The 15437-nt window shown below is 46.1% G+C and overlaps 1 protein-coding gene and 1 long non-coding RNA gene across 3 annotated transcripts; one reads left to right on the top strand and one right to left on the bottom strand.

Annotated features, from left to right (window-relative positions):
- Nucleotides 1-2159: 2159 nt before the first annotated feature.
- FANCG (FA complementation group G) lies at nucleotides 2160-12949 on the bottom strand. 2 transcript variants are annotated; one of them, XR_009551967.1, is made up of 14 exons: nucleotides 12454-12949; nucleotides 11853-11943; nucleotides 11403-11534; nucleotides 10541-10743; nucleotides 9206-9341; nucleotides 8914-9044; nucleotides 8690-8836; nucleotides 8149-8300; nucleotides 7763-7829; nucleotides 7194-7483; nucleotides 6829-6875; nucleotides 5542-5687; nucleotides 2667-2790; nucleotides 2160-2543 (listed from the first exon to the last, which is right to left on the bottom strand). XR_009551967.1 is itself a non-coding variant. In XM_007522832.2 (14 exons), exons 1-14 carry the CDS (start codon nucleotides 12547-12549, stop codon nucleotides 2435-2437), a joined length of 1881 nt encoding a protein of 626 aa, XP_007522894.2. In that variant the 5' UTR covers nucleotides 12550-12947; the 3' UTR covers nucleotides 2160-2434. The 2 variants fall into 2 exon arrangements, 1 of the variants encoding a protein (XP_007522894.2); XM_007522832.2 differs by having other exon boundaries at nucleotides 5532-5687; nucleotides 12454-12947.
- A 1746-nt stretch (nucleotides 12950-14695) lies between these two features.
- Nucleotides 14696-14980, top strand: LOC132540839 (uncharacterized). The gene is made up of 2 exons (XR_009551965.1): nucleotides 14696-14845; nucleotides 14884-14980. It is a non-coding gene; the product is annotated as an uncharacterized LOC132540839 (long non-coding RNA).
- Nucleotides 14981-15437: the final 457 nt, after the last annotated feature.

Genomic DNA, 15437 nt, shown 5'->3' with positions numbered 1-15437 from the left:
GGCCGCAACTCTACGCTTCCTCGACGGATTGGGACCCTCGACCAATCAACGAGAAGAATGGGGCGAGTCCGACTGGCGAAAGGAGAGGCTCTAAGGCCTCGGAGGCGGGCTCTCCCACTTGGCTCCAGTTCATTGGCTCCTGAGTATATCCTCCCGAAAGAAGCTGGCACAATGGATTGAACTCTTGTATTGGTCTAGTCCTGTTGTGGTGATCATCTGTTCTCTCGTCATTTCCCCAAACCCGAGAGCATGCCAGCCTCTTCGCTGGTTTCTTTAAAAAGGCTGAGGCGATTTTTGATCTGGACTTTTTAACACTCCAACTTTTTTTGTTTTTTAATATTTTATTTATTTATGAGAAATGATAGGAAAGAACCAGACATCACTCTGGTACATGTGTTCCCGGGGATTGAACTCAGGACCTCATACTTGAAAGTCAAATGCCTTATCCACTGGGCCACCTTCTGGACCACGCAATTTTCTAAATTTATTATTTTTGGCCTCCAGGATGATTGCTGGGGCTCGGTACCTGCACTACAAATCCACTGCTCCTGGAGGCTATTTTTCCGATTTTGTTGCCCTTATTATTTTTTACCAGAGCACTGTTCAGCTCTGGCTTATGGTGGTGCGGGGAATTGAACCTGGGACTTTGGAGCCTCGGGCATGAGAGTCTGTTTGCATAACCATTATGCTATCTACCCTCCACCCTATTCTTATTTTTTAGCCAGAGCACTGCTCTGGTTTATAGTGGTGCTGGGATTTTTGCATAACCATTATGCTATCTCCCCAGCTCTAACACTCCAATTTTGGACCCGCTCTCTGGTATCGTTACTCATACAGGTTTTACAATTCCTCAGGAGACAGATGCTTCGTACTGAGTGTGTCAGGACGACATTCAATAAAACTGCGTGCTGAAGGGCTGGAAAGACTGCATAATGCTTATGCAAAAAGGTTTTCCTGCCGGAGGCAGCAAATATCCCATGTTCAATCCCCACTACCGCCACAAACCAGGGCTCAACAGTCCTCTGGTAACAATAATAAAAACTGCACGCTGACTTGAAGGTCCTGGCCCCAAAGTGCCAGCTACCTGATTATATTAAAGCCAGCTCTTGGTGGCATGCTGACAAACTTCTAGAATCAGACTAGAAATGGGATGGTGAGGACTGGGGAGACAGTATAAAGGCTATGTAAAAAGACTTTAATGCCTGAGGCTCCAGGGTCTCAGGCGCAGGCCCCAGTACCACCATAAACCAGAGCTGAATTGTACTCTGGTGTTCTGTCTTTCCCTCTGTACCTCTCTCTCTCCTTAAATGTGTGTGTATGTGTGTGTGTGAGATGGTGAACTCTTGAGAGGCACAGAAATCTGTCTTTCCTTCCCTTCTAAGAGTCAAATGGGGGTGGGGTTAGGTGGTGGCTGGGTGGTGGTGGTCCCGGTTAAGTGTACATGTTACTATACACAAGGACCCAAGTTCAAGGCCCCATCTTTAGGGGAATAGCTTTATAAGCAGTGAAACAGTGTAAGGTATCTCTCTATTCTTATCTTAATCCCTATCAATTAATCTCTATCCTATCAAAAATCTGACCTAGCAAACTTCTAAGTTTAAAAAAATACTTAAAGGCTAGGGGTAGATAGCATAATGGTTATGCAAACAGACTCCCATGCCTGAGGCTCCAAAGCCCCAAGTTCAATCCCCTGCACCAACATAAACCAGAGCTCAGCAGTGATCTGGTAAAAAAAAAAAAAAAAAAAAAAAAACAACTTCATATTCCAGGAGGTGACACAGTGGATAAAGCATTGGACTCTGCATCATGAGGTCCTGAGTTAAATCTCCAGCAGCACATGTACCAGAGTGATATCTGGTTCCTTCTCTCTCCTCCTTTCTCATTAATGAAATCTTAAGATAGAAAAAAAGAATCCAATACCTGTTCTTAGACTCAGATCCACTCAGTCACCTGCACAAAATCTCTGGGTTTTGTCTTTACATATTGGGAAGGACTAATCCACTGCTTCCAGAGTAAACATCCTGCTGACCTTTCTTCTTTACTCACACCTCAAGTTTTTAAGGTAGATGTTATTGGGAGAGGGTGTCTTAGATAACCAACACTGAACTGAATCAGACAGCTGGGAACCTTCCCACCAAAGTATATGTAGTAGGCAGACAAGAGATAAATTAGATATTTTACTCAATACAACAAAGGGGAAACAAGAAAGAAGGTGTCATGACAAAAGTCAATGCTTGTGGGGTGGAGTAGAGGGCCAGGGAGTTCCCTCGGGACCCAGAATGGCAGCAACGAGGTCAAATGTCATAGGCGTATCTCTCTGATGCTAGACACCGGGAATGGGCAGTCTCAACAACGTTCCCCCAAAGCGGTACAGCAGAAGGCCCTTCCCACGGACAGAAGGCTCAGTGGGGCCCCAATCTCTGCTAAATGGCAGCTACAAGTCACAAGGCTCCTGCAGAGTTGTTCGAAATTCTTCAAGAAGGGCTTCTCGGTCAGAGGGATGGATCCAACTCAAACAGATTTCAAGGTACAGGGGGGGAGACCTGGAACAAGAAAGGCGGTGCCTAAGTATGCAGGGCAGACAGAAAAGCAGGCACCGCCCCAATATAGCCAAAGACTCCAGAACAACTACCCCTTAGCCCCGAGCCAACAGGCTTCAGCTTTACCATGCGGCATTTTCCTGCGGCAGCTCAGTTTGGGCCTCCAGCTTCTGCCAGAGGACAGTGGCCTCATCCCTGCGATTTAGCCTTCTCAAAGTCTGAAGCAGGTGAATGGAAGCATCTTGATTACCTGTAAGCCCACCACAGTCTAGTCTTAGAGCTTTACATAGCCCCCAAGCATCATAAAAAGGGAAACGGGGTAATTGGGCGGTAGTGCAGCGGGTTAAGCGCATGTGGCACAAAGCACAAGGACCGGCGTAAGGATCTTGGTTCGAGCCCCTGGCTCCCCAGGGAAGTCGCTTCACAGATGGTGAAGCAGGTCTGCAGGTGTCTATCTTTCTCTCCCCCTGTCTTCCCCTCCTCTCTCCATTTCTCTCTGTCCTATCTAACAATGACAACAATATATATATATAAGCAATAAAAAACAAGGGCAACAAAAATTAAAAATTTAAAAGAAAAAAAAACAGAACAAGGTGGTCCAGGAGGTGGCATAGTGGATAGTGTTGGATTCTCAAGCATGAGGTCCTGAGTTCAATCCCCAGCAGCACATGTATCAGAGTGATGTCTGGTTCTCTCTCTCTCTCTCTCCTTCTATATATTCCTGAAAAATAAATAAAATCTTTTTTTAACCAGAGCACTGCTTAACTCTGGCTTATGGTGGTGCTGGGGATTGAACCTGGGACCTTTGGTGCCTCAGGCATGAGAATCTCTTTTTTTTTCTGCCTCCAGGGTTATTGCTGGGGTTCAGTGCCTGCACCATGAATCTACTGCTCCTGGAGGCCATTTTTTCCCCCTTTTGTTGTCCTTGTTGTAGCCATGTTGTGGTAATTATTGTTATTGTTGATGTCATTCATTGTTGGATAGAACAGAGAGAAATGGAGAGAGGAGGAGAAGACAGAGGGAGAGAGAAAGATAGACACCTGCAGACCTGCTTCACCGCCTGTGAAGTGACTCCCTGCAGGTGGGGAGCCGGAGGCTCGAACCGGTATCCTCATGCTGGTCCTTGCCCTTTGCACCACGTGTGCTTAACCCTCTGCGTACCACTGGACCCCCAAGAGAATCTCTTTACATAACCATTATGCTATCTCCCCAGCCCATAAATAAAATCTTTAAACAACAAAAAAAAAGAGAAACAGGGCTGAAAAGATAGCATAATGGTTATGCAAAAGGTCAAAAGCCACCAAAATTCCCAGACTCAAATCCCCAGCACCACCATAAGCCAGAGCTGAACAGTGTTGTGGTAGAAATAAATTAATTATATATGTAGTTTGGGCTATTACAAATTGTGTGCTATGAATTTGTATTGCCTAAACTTGGAAGCTACCCAGGTGTCCAACAACAGATAAGTGGCTAAGAAAGTTGAGGTATATATATATATATATATATATGCACAATGGAATACTACTCAGCTATGAAGAATGATGAAGTCACCTTCTTCACCTTATCTTGGATGAGGCTTGAAGGAATCATGTGAAGTGAGATAAGCCACAAAGAGAAGGATGAATGTGGGGTGATCTCACTCATGGGAAGAACTTAAAAAACAAGAACAGAAAGGCTAAACACAAAGTAAAAGCTGTACTAGACTGGGTTTGGTGTATTGTACCAAAGCAAAGGACTCTAGGAAGGTATGGCAGGGAAGGGATTAGGGAGTGTGTGCTTTAGGGTACTGGTGCATGATGGTGGAAAAGAGCTCAATTTGGGGGAGTGTTTTGCAGACACCTATCGTGGTGAGGAGAAATTCCACCCATGTGTCCACAACTGTACTGTAAACCAACAAACCCCATAAAAATAAATAAGAAAGCAAAGCAAAAGAAAGACAAGAAGTGGGGAGTCAGGCGGTAGCGCAGTGGGTTAAGCGCATGTGGCGCAAAGCACAAGGACTGACGTAAGGATCCCAGTTCGAGCCCCCGGCTCCCCACCTGCAGGGGAGTCGCTTCACATGTGGTGAAGCAGGTCTGCAGGTGTCTGTCTTTCTCTCCCCATCTGTCTTCCCCTCCTCTCTCCACTTCTCTCTGTCCTATCCAACAACAACAACATCAATAACAACAACAACAACTACGACAACAATTAAAAAAAAAAGGGCAAAAAAAAGAAAGACAAGAAGTAGAGCAGTATTTTACACATGAGATCAAGAGAGCATTTCCAACAGTTGTTATCGCATGGGCCCACTAACAGCCTAGGACAAAGCTAGCTCTGTTCCTGATCTTTGTGTCGGAAGACATTAGGTAGACTGGAGGGAACACCTCAGAAACTTTAGTATACACTTGTTATGTCTTATCTATGTCGGCACACCCATGCATAGCCTAAGGTGTCTACAGTCTAACTCTAATGACCCTTCCTGAGAATGCCATCCCCAAGTACTTCTCATTTACATCTGTGTTATTTGCTGTTGTCAGTGGGGCTTCAGTGCTCCAGGCTGTCTTTTTCAGAGACAATGACAGAAACAGAGATAAGAGAGACACAGAAAGCAGGCTGGATGGTGGCACATCTGGTTAAGTCCACGCACTACAAATGCACAAGGACCTGGGTTCCAGTCCTTGATCTCCACCTGTAGGGGGAAAGCTTTGTGAGTGGTGAAGGTGCTGCAGGGGTCTCTCTGTCTCTCTCCTTCTTTATCATCCCTTTCCGTCTCAATTTCTGGCTGTCTCTATCCAATAAAGATAATTAAAAAAAAAATTTTTTTTTTAAAAAGAGAGGCAGAGAGAAAGACATCACAGCACTAAAGCTTCTTCCATCAGTGTGTTGGGGTCCAGGCTCAAGCCTGAGTCATGAGCATGACAAAGCAAGGGCACTATCCTGGTGAGCCACCTTGCCAGCTCGGGCTGCACGTGGCGGGTTTTTTTTTAATCGATGCATATGCAGTATACATACCTGGGCATACCTGCACACTGAGGAGGAAGTCCTGCAGGGCTCTGGTATTCTGGCCACTGGCTGCCCACTCCAGTCCTCGACAGACCAGGGCGACTGCACGAAGCTGCTGTAGGGTCACTTCTGATGTATGTTCCCTTTCACAGTGGGAAGTAGGCCCTGAAGACCACCCCAAAATCATTAAATATGTTCCAAAGCACACAGTCACCAAAACCCCCAGTCCTCACCTAGAACTTCTTACATCTGGATTTTTTTTTCCTCCCCCTTGTTATTTTCCAGAGCATTGAGTGGTTCTGGTGAAGGACTGAATCTGGGACTTCAGAGCCTCAGGCGTGCAAGTCTTTTGCATAGCCATTATGCTGTCTCCCCAGCTGTTTTGTTGTTTGTTTCTATAATATTTATGTATTACACACATGTGGTGCGAAGCGCAAGGAATGGCGTAAGGATCCCGGTTTGAGCCCCCGGCTCCCCACCTGGAAGGGAGTCACTTCACAGCCGATGAAGCAGGTCTGCGGGTGTCTATCTTTCCCGCTCTCTGTCTCCCCCTTCCTCTCTCCATTTCTCTCTGTCCTATCTAACAATGATGCCATCGATAACAACAACAATAATAACTACAACAATAAAAAACAAGGGCAACAAAAGGAAAAATAAACAAATAAATAAATCTTTCTTTAAAAAAAAAAAAAAAGATTTACTTACTGTAAAAGAAAAGAGAACAAGAGGACCAGAGCACTGCTCAGTTCTGGTATAAACTGGGTGGGGATTGAACCTGTAGGCTCCAGGGCCTCAGGCATGCAAACTGATGTTCTATCAGACTCAAGTTTCCCCCTGGGCTCTGGCATACTTTAAAAAAGAAACAGAGAGGGGCCGGGTGGTGGCGCACCTGGTTGGGCACACATGTTACAATGAGCAAGGATCTGGGTTCAAGCCCCCAGTCCCCATTTGCAGGGGGAAAGCTTTGCGAGTGGTAAAGCAGTGCTACAGGTATCTCTCTCTCTATCATTCCCTTCCCTCTCAATTTCTGGCTGCCTCTACCCAATAAAGATAATAAAATAATAATAAATTTTAAAAAGAGAGAGAAGAATTCCTGGGGAGATAGCACAATGATTATGCAAAAAGACTCTTCACACTGAGGCTCTGAGGTCCCAGGTTTAATCCTTTGTACCACCATAAACTGGTCAGAGCTGAGCAGTGCCCAAGTCAAAAGAAAAAAAAAAATAAAAATCCTGGTAGGATGGGAAAACTACATTTACCATCACCACTTCTCACAGAAAAGAGAAAAATTGAAATTCTAGATCACCTTGTCCGTTGTCCTTAGGAGTGGTCCGAAAAAGGAATTCGAGGCACCTGAAGAAAACCATGGCACAAAGATAACAGTCAATTTCAGTGGTTTTTTGTTTTGTTTTGTTATTTACCAGAGCACTGCTCAGCTATCACTTACAGTGGTGTGTGTAGAGAGTGGGTTGGGGGGGGTTAGACCTGGGTCTTTGGAGCCTCAGACACAAGAGACTCTCTTTGCATAATCATTATGTTACCTCTCCACAACAGTCAACTTCAGAAACTCGAGGGCGAGTAGGTAAAAATAAAGCTCACCAAATCAGGTCCCAATCTGAAAACTACACTTCCACACTTTGCCTAGGGTTTTAACTGGCTTCCTGGACTTACCGACTAAATTCACTAATTGCATCTTTGTGGGCTCCCATTTGTACCCAGGCTTGACCCAGAAGCAGGTGGGTGGCAGAGACCCACAGTGGGCAGTGTGGTGACTCCTTTGTTCCTTTCTTGACATCTGTCCACAGCCAGGGCATCCTGGGTAGCAGAGATGATGTGCGGCCCAGCAGTTCCTCACATACAGTCAAAGCATCATGGGCTCTGTCTGCTTGTATCAGTGCTGCTGCTGCTTCCAAGAACACTTCAGGCATGCAGGGTCCTGGGGGGGCAGGGGGTGGGGAGAACTGGGGTAGGAGGAGGACACAATGTCTTGAAGAGGCATGAGCCACTATCCCCTACCTCACCTCTTCACTAGGCTCTGACACCATACAGAGACCTGCCCTGAACCCCTTCTAGACTGGGGAGTCTGGTCTTCCTGGTCAGTCCTGACCCCAAACCATTCACATCAATTCAGACAGACACCAAAGGAAAAAAAAAAAAAAACAAAACAGAAAATAGCCATCCCGCTCTACCCTGAAGGTGACAACCACCCTCCCACTGAAGAGAACTTTGAAAACACTCACTTTAGACTCCGAGCTATCCAGCAACAGGGCCAGCAGGTCCAAGTAATGCTCTGCAGCATCCTCTGCCCTGAGAAATCACACCTAGGACCTCAGCGTAGGCCCTACCAGGGTCCTCCAAGGACTCTTAACACAAAGATGGGGGACGGGCAGGGCAGTCTAAGGGTTCCACTGTTGTCTTAGTGTGAGCCTATCTGATTGACAGAAGGTACTGGGGAGGAACTTCAGAGTTTTAAAGACACAGGTAGGTGAGTGGGTGAAGAGTCCTTAGTTTAGGTCACGTGACAAAGGAGGCGGCCAAGGAGCTGGGGAGGTCTGTCCATGATGGATGGATCCCACTAGAATCAGAAATTGGAAGAGAAGCCCAAGTGAGCAAGGCGGACCCTCACCTTCCTGTCTGGAGGCATCGGCTTGCCAGCAGGTACTTGGCCTGACTCTGTGTGCCACAGTGAAGGGGAGAGGCTGGGTCAGGTGACGGGAGTAGCAGCTCTACTTCAATGAGAAGCTGGTGGGTTCTGGAGCTGTGGGGAATACTCAGAGCCTGAAAGGGACAGAAAGAATTGAGAATATCCATTTTGGGAATCATACTTCCTTCCACTTTTATCTTCCCTGGTCACCACACATTAGTATCTGAGTTTTCCACCCTCTCTGTCTTCTCCTGAATCGTTTCTTTTCTTTTGTTTCTTTTTTCCTTTCTTTTTTTTTCTTTTTTTTGTATTATCTTTACTCATTTGTTGGACAGAGACCGCCAGAAGTCAAGAGGAAAGAAATACAAGAGAGAAACAAGAGACACCTGCAGTACTGCTTCACCACCTGCCAAGTTTTCTCCCTTCAGGTGGGGTTGGAGGACTCGAACCTGGGTCCCTGAACATTGTGACGTGCCTCAACCAGGTGTGCCACCACCCTGCCCTCACCCGAATAGTTCCTTACCTCAACTAGCAGCTCCAGACTCTCCAATTCAGCTGCTGTGTTCCCTAGTTGCCGATATACCCTGGAGGCCTCCAGGAGTGGGGGACCCCAGGCTGATCCCTCTTTTAAAGCTGCAACCAAGTACAGCAGAGCTCTCTGTGGGCTGCCCTAGAGGAGTGAGACACTGGGCTCACAAGCTTGCTCTCATAGAAGGCGGTCCACAATGCCCGGTTTCCCGTTTTTACCATTTTTCGGAGACAGGTGCCCAGGATCGTGTACACCTGGACCAGCACAGGCCGTGGGCACAAACCTAAGGCCGCTTCGTGAAGGTTGCTCAATGCCCTGGGAAGACTCCCTGCCATCAGTTCCTGGAGGCCTAAGGGCAGTTATGGTGTGAACTTAAAGAAGACTGTAGGGCAGGGGACACGATGGGGAACAAGAGCAGAGATGCTCTGTTGGGCTGAGTGAGACATGACAAGGAGGGCATGGGCTCAGGAGGGGGTGGGGAGGAAGGGATGAACCACACCGCAGACTAACCTTGGCGGTAGGCAAACGCTGTCAGGAGGACATCCCTCAAGCCCCGGGCATCTTGCAGGGTGAGAGGGGCACCTGACTCCTCAGCTGGTGGGTTCCAAGTTTTTAGAAGCAATAACAGGTCCTCTGAGGCCCCACTCTGGGGAGAAAAGGATGATCAGTGGCTCCAAGCCTACAATCACCCATTCTTAATTCTACCAAGTAGACCTTGAACTCAGAGCTCTTCTGAAACAGAGACTCCTGTTTCCCCGATTCTAAGACTGCTATGGGACAAGGGATAAGTCAAGGGGAGATATGAGGCAGTGACAGTCTATTCTACTGTGGATCTTTACGCCACAGAAGCCCATGAAGACACAGATTTAAGGACCAAGTTTGCATTTATTTTTTGGCTATTCTATATTCTAGGTCCTTAGATATCCACATAATTTTTTTTCAATTAGGTAGGGACAGAGAGAAATTGAGAGAGGAGGGGGAGACAGTGAGGGAGAGACCAAGAAACACCTACAACCCTGCTTCACCACTTATGAAGCTTTCCCCATGCAGGTGGGGACCAGGGGTTTTGAACTTGAGACCTTGTGCACTACAATGTGTGTGCTTAACCAGGTGCATCACCACCTGGCCCCCAAGTTTGCATTTCTCTTTTTTTAATATTTATTTATTTTCCCTTTTGCTGCCCTTGTTGTTTTAACATTGTTGTGGTTATTATTATTTTTGTTATTGATGTCATTTTTGTTGGATAGGACAGAGAAATGGAGAGAGGAGGGGAAGACAGAGAGGGGGAGAGAAAGATAGACACCTGCAGAACTGCTTCACCGCTTGTGACATGACCCCCCCTGCAGGTGGAGAGCCGGGGGCTCGAACTGGGATCCTTACACCAGTCCTTGTGCTTCGCGCCATGTGCACTTAACCCGCTACGCTACCACCCGACCCCCAATAAATACATTAAAAAAATATTTTTGTATTTATTTATTTTCCCTTTTGTTGCTCTTGTTATTGTTGTTGTAGCTATTATTGTTGTTGTTATTAATGTCGTCGTCGTTAGATAGGACAGAGAGAAATGGAGAGAGGAGGGGAAGACAGAGGGGGAGAGAAAGACACCTGCAGACCTGCTTCACCGCTTGTGAAGTGACTCCCCTGCAGGTGGGGAGCCGGGGGCTCGAACCGGGATCCTTCTGACAGTCCTTGCACTTTGCACCACCTGTGCTTAACCCGGTGCGCTACCACCCGCCCCCAATAAATACATTTTTAAACAAACAAACAGAAAAGATAGTGCTGGTGCTTCAGCTAGGAGAAGTGGAAAAGGGGAGGCCCTTAGATCTAGGCTCTATCCCAAAGTACCTGGCTGCCAATCAAGGTCTTCAGCAGCACGGTCAGGTTCCCAAGACGGTCAGTGCTCAGCCAGTGGGCAGCCTGCAGGCCAGCTAGGTGGTGGAGGGCAGGGAGCAGCTCTGGCAGAAGAATGGAAACACCAAACACAGAGTTCCACAGTTCCTTGTGTCTGTATTTCATTCCAGGCTGCAGCTGCTCCCGTGTCTTCAGCACTGTAAAATACACACACACACACACACACACACACACACACACACACACACACACACAGCCAAGATGGGACTTCATCTCTGGTCTTCCTCTTCTTCAGGAGCAAGGGAGATTCGAGAAGGGCATTTCTTGGGGGCTGAGCAGTGGCACACCCAGTTAAGAGCACATACTACCATGCACAAGGACCCAGATTCAAGCTCCCACTCCCCACCTGCAGGGGGGGACGCTTCAGGAGTGGTGAAGCAGGTCTGCAGGTGTCTATCTTTCTCCCTCTCAATTTCTCTGTCCTCTCAAATAAAAAGAGAAAGAAAGAAGAAAGAAAGAAAAAAAAAAGCTGCTGGGAGCAGTATATTCCAAGTCCAGCACTGAGCATCAGTGATAACCCTGATGAGAAAAAAATAAAAGACCTTTCTTTCCATGGAAGTCACATTATATTGTTTTGTTCCCCCCACCCCCTGGCAAAAACTTTAACCCAGGAGGGGAAGACAACATATGCAAAGTTATGCAAACAGAGTTTCATGCCTGAGGCTCTGAGGTCCCCAGGTCAATATCCCAACTACCATAATGCAGAGCTAAGTGATCAATGCTCTGGTTAAAAAAATAAATAAATAAACCCAAGCTGAGGCTGGTAGGTGTCTGGAAAGCAATCTCTGACCCTCACCTCTCTCTAAGACCTGTTGGATCTCCTGTGCTTGGTCTTCAATGAATCCCTGGGCCAGGCTTGTCCTCAAGGTAATGAAGTTGCAGATGATAGTCAATTCCAAGTGGAGAACAGAAACAGTTGCAGGGAGCCCTAGAGAAAAAAGTCCTGGTCTCACAACTTCCCCATCAAAGAGTTGCCAAATGACCCCAAAACTAAAGATCACCAGCAAAATGGTTTTGAATAAAGAACCCACCCAGGGATACAGGTTGGAAAAGGCAAAACCACCATCTTCAAATGATGCTGTGTGTGTGTGCATGTGTGTGTGTCTGTGTGTGTCTCTGTGTGTGTACACACAAGAGAGTCCACTCCAGAGCTGCTGTGCCAGGCACTCCTGTCCCTGGAATAATCACCTCAATCCTTGAAATGCAGAAGAGGACCTGCTGGTGTCCTGGGAAGGGCCACACTCACCCTGCAGATTGTGGAGGAGTCCCCTGAAGCCTTCCAGGGCATCTTGAGCCAAACGCTTTCGCCTCAGAGACAGACCCAAGTCCTGAGCAACCTGTAAAATGTGGACTGGGTGTCACTGAGCCTCAGTGCTTCCTTACCCCTTTGGTACAATAACTAGGAACATCGCTTTCTTTTATTTATTTTTAAATGTTTTAATGATCTTTATCTATTGGATAGACAGCTTCTCCCCTACAGGTGGAGACTTGGGAATTGAACTTGGGTCCTTGAACACTGCAACATGTACACTCAACCAGGTGCGCCACCACCCCGCCCCTATTTTCTTTAAACTTTATTCGGGAAAAGTGAGAACACCCACATGTTGTACACGTGGGCCAAAAGAGAGAGAGATTGACTGATCGATCCTGGGAGCCCTTACTCATTTGATGGCAGGCACACACCTAGGCAGAGAGAGAGAAGAGAGAAAAGGAGAGGGGGAGAGAGAGAAGTCATTTTGCAGTAATTTCTTTTGGGGCGTGAGGAGGTAGGGTGCTTAAACTCAGTACTGAAAGCCTTTTGCTGGAATTTTGGGGCAGCAAGGCCAGGAGTCCACTAACTGCGTTACCTTGGTCTGTCGAACTAACTGGTCATTCTTCTCCCTCCACAGGTCCAGGCAGTTGGCCGGGGGTGCTGAGAGGCCCAGCGGGCACTGCTGGGTCATGGTGGCCCACACACCAGTGTGCGGCTCCTGGAGGATGAGCCTAGTCCCGCCGAGAGGGAGAGGGACCGGGGTCGGAGGGGCCGCAGCCCGGGCGCCTAACCGCCTCTCCCGGAAGCAGCACCCCGCAGGGCCCGCCTCTCGCCGCCTCTGATTGGCCCGCCCGCCAGGCTCTCTGCGCCGGTTGGTTGTCTGTAAGGGTTCGTTTTCGCGGGAAACTCAAAAGAAGAAAACTAGTCCGGACCGGATCCAAGAGGGAGGCTGGGGTGAGTCGGTCAGGAAGGAGCGGGGGTGCCTGCCGGAGAAAGCTGTACCCTCAGCAGTGGGCAACCGCGCAGATCCTTTGCTGGAGCGCTGAGCCTGGGCAAGAAGAGCCGGGTTCCGGAAGCCGCTGCTAGGCCCCTTCCCTGAGCCACGCCCTCCCCGGAGCCACGCCTCCTCCCGGAGAGTTGGTCCGCGCGGTGTCTCCTGGGAAGTATAGTCCTGCCGCGAGAAGGGTCGCGACCAATCCAACCCAAGCGGTATCCAAACAGGCTTTTTTTTGTTTTTGCATAATCACTATGCTATCTTCTCAGGTCACAATTCTTTCAACAAATAGGTGAATTGGATACCCATGGTCACAATAAAATAAAGTAAAACCACACATAAATCAATTCCAAATGGATACGTTGGATTTTATTTAAAAAAAAAAATTGTGCTACAAAGAAATCATCAACAAAATTCAAAGTCACAGAGTGGAAGAAATTATTGGCAAGTTGCCTTTATAACGTATCCAGAATTCTCAAAACTTAGTGTAAAGATAAAAAAAAAAAAACATTTTAAGACAGGCAGAAAGTATGAATAGGCATTTTACAGAAAATTACGTATACAAGTGACTGAGAAACACATAGAGACATTTAGCAATAGCCACTAGGGTAATGAAAATTAAAATCATAAGGTACCACTTTACTCACAGATACAGACTGATCACAGTAGAAAACAGATAATACCTAGCACTGGTGAGGAAGTGGTAAAGATGGCGCTCTCATATATTGGTGGTGGAAGTACAGAGTAGTATAGGGGCCGGGTGGTGGCACACACAGTTGAGCACACGTGTGACAATGCACTGGGACCCAGGTTTGAGCCCCCACCTGCAGGGGGAAAGTTTTGTGAGTGCTGAAGCAGTAATGCAGGTGTCTCTTTCTCTCTCCATTGATCGATCGTCACTTACTCTCTCAGTTTCTGTCTCTATCCAATAAATAAAGATAATAAAAAAGTAGTACAGTAACTTTAGAGAAGTTTGGCAGTATTTTAAAATATTAATCACAAGCTGACTATATGACCCAGCAATTCTACTCCAAGGAATACTCCCAAGAGAAATGAAATATGCTTACATCACAGGTAAATAAATGCTCACAGAAGCTAAAAAATTCCTAATAGCTAAAAACCTGTAATCAATGCAAGTGTCCATCAGATGATTATAACCATAGTGAACTAAGACTCAGCAATAAAAAGGGACAAAAGATATCACATTACAGAAAAGTGGACAAACCTTAAAACCTTCATTCTAAGTCAAAGAAGCCAGACCAAAAGATCACATACTGCATGTTTAATGTGAGATGTTTGGGAAAAAAATGTTATTTATTTTTGCAAATCTGGGACTTTGTGCATAAGAGATTTCACTGCTAAGGCTACTTTTTCATCCAAGTAAAGAGAGATAGAGTAGGAGAGACACCAGGCCATCAGAGCTTTCTCTAGTGCCATAACTCTCAGGTGGTGCCAGGGTTAGAAGATGACAAGGACACATCCTATCAGTGAGCAATCTCTCAAACCTCCAGAAAAGCCAAATTTAGAAAGAAAATAGAGGGGCTGGGTGGTAGTGCACCTGGTTAAGTGCACATGTTACAATGCACAAGGACCTGAGTTCAAGCCCCTGGTCCCCACCTGCAGGGGGAAAGCTTTGCCAGGTGGTGAAGCAGTGCTGCAGGTCTTTCTCCCTATCACCTCCTTCCCTCTCAATTTCTGGCTGTCTCTATCCAATAAATAAATAAATAAAGGTTAATAAAAAAGAAGAAAAAAAGGAAAGTCTTTAAAAAAGAAAGAAAGAAAAGAGATCAGGTCTGTGTCAGGATTGGGAATTCATTATAAACAATGCAGGAAGTTTGTGGAGTTAGGAAAATTTTCTAAAACTAAATTGTGGCTACTAACAATGGTTTCTTACATATGGCACTAAAAGTACAAATAACAAAAAAAAAAAAAAAAAAAGGATGAATTTGACTCCATCAAACTTAATTTGTGGTGTGTGTGTGTGTGTGTGTGTGTGTGTGTGTGTGTGTGTGTGTGTGTATGTATTGAAAGCCCTGGAATATTTGCAAATGTTGTAGCCACTAAAGAACCTGTACCAAGATATATAAACAGTGCAAAAATTCAACAGTGAAAGACAACCCAAACAAAATCATCTAAATGAACAGTTTTTCACTAAGTAGAAGAAGATGCTCAATATCATAAGTTCTGAAGGACTTACAATACAACAACAAAATAAGATACCGCCTCACACCCACTAAGATGACTAGAATCAAAGATACATAGTAAGTGTTAAAATAGAACTCCAGAAAGCGGTACCCTTGTACATGTCTTAGTGGAAACATAAAATGATATAGCACCTTTGGGAAACAGGTTGGCAGTCAAAAACATAAACAGAGTTAACATAGGACTTAATAATTTTACAATATACCATTAGATATACACCCAAGAGAAATGAAAACTTTTGTCTGCACAAAAAAAAAAAAAAAAAAAGTTGTATAGGATGTTCATCACAGTATTATTCAGTCACCAAAAAGTATAAACCCAGATCTTCATCAATGAGTGACAACAGTAGACAAAATGTGGTATATCTGTACTCTGTGTATTAG

The sequence above is a fragment of the Erinaceus europaeus genome, chromosome 10 (assembly GCF_950295315.1).
Source record: "Erinaceus europaeus chromosome 10, mEriEur2.1, whole genome shotgun sequence".
Lineage (NCBI taxonomy): Eukaryota > Metazoa > Chordata > Mammalia > Eulipotyphla > Erinaceidae > Erinaceus > Erinaceus europaeus.
This window is presented reverse-complemented; position numbering and strand designations above follow the sequence as displayed.

Coding starts and splice junctions, on each gene's coding strand:
- FANCG (XM_007522832.2), bottom strand. CDS start 12,549: ATGACCCAGCAGTGCCCGCTGGGCCTCTCAGCACCCCCGGCCAACTGC. Junction 11,944..12,453: donor AGTTAGTTCGACAGACCAAG/GTAACGCAGTTA, acceptor CACATTTTACAG/GTTGCTCAGGACTTGGGTCT. Junction 8,301..8,689: donor GTCTGGAGCTGCTAGTTGAG/GTAAGGAACTAT, acceptor TGTCCCTTTCAG/GCTCTGAGTATTCCCCACAG.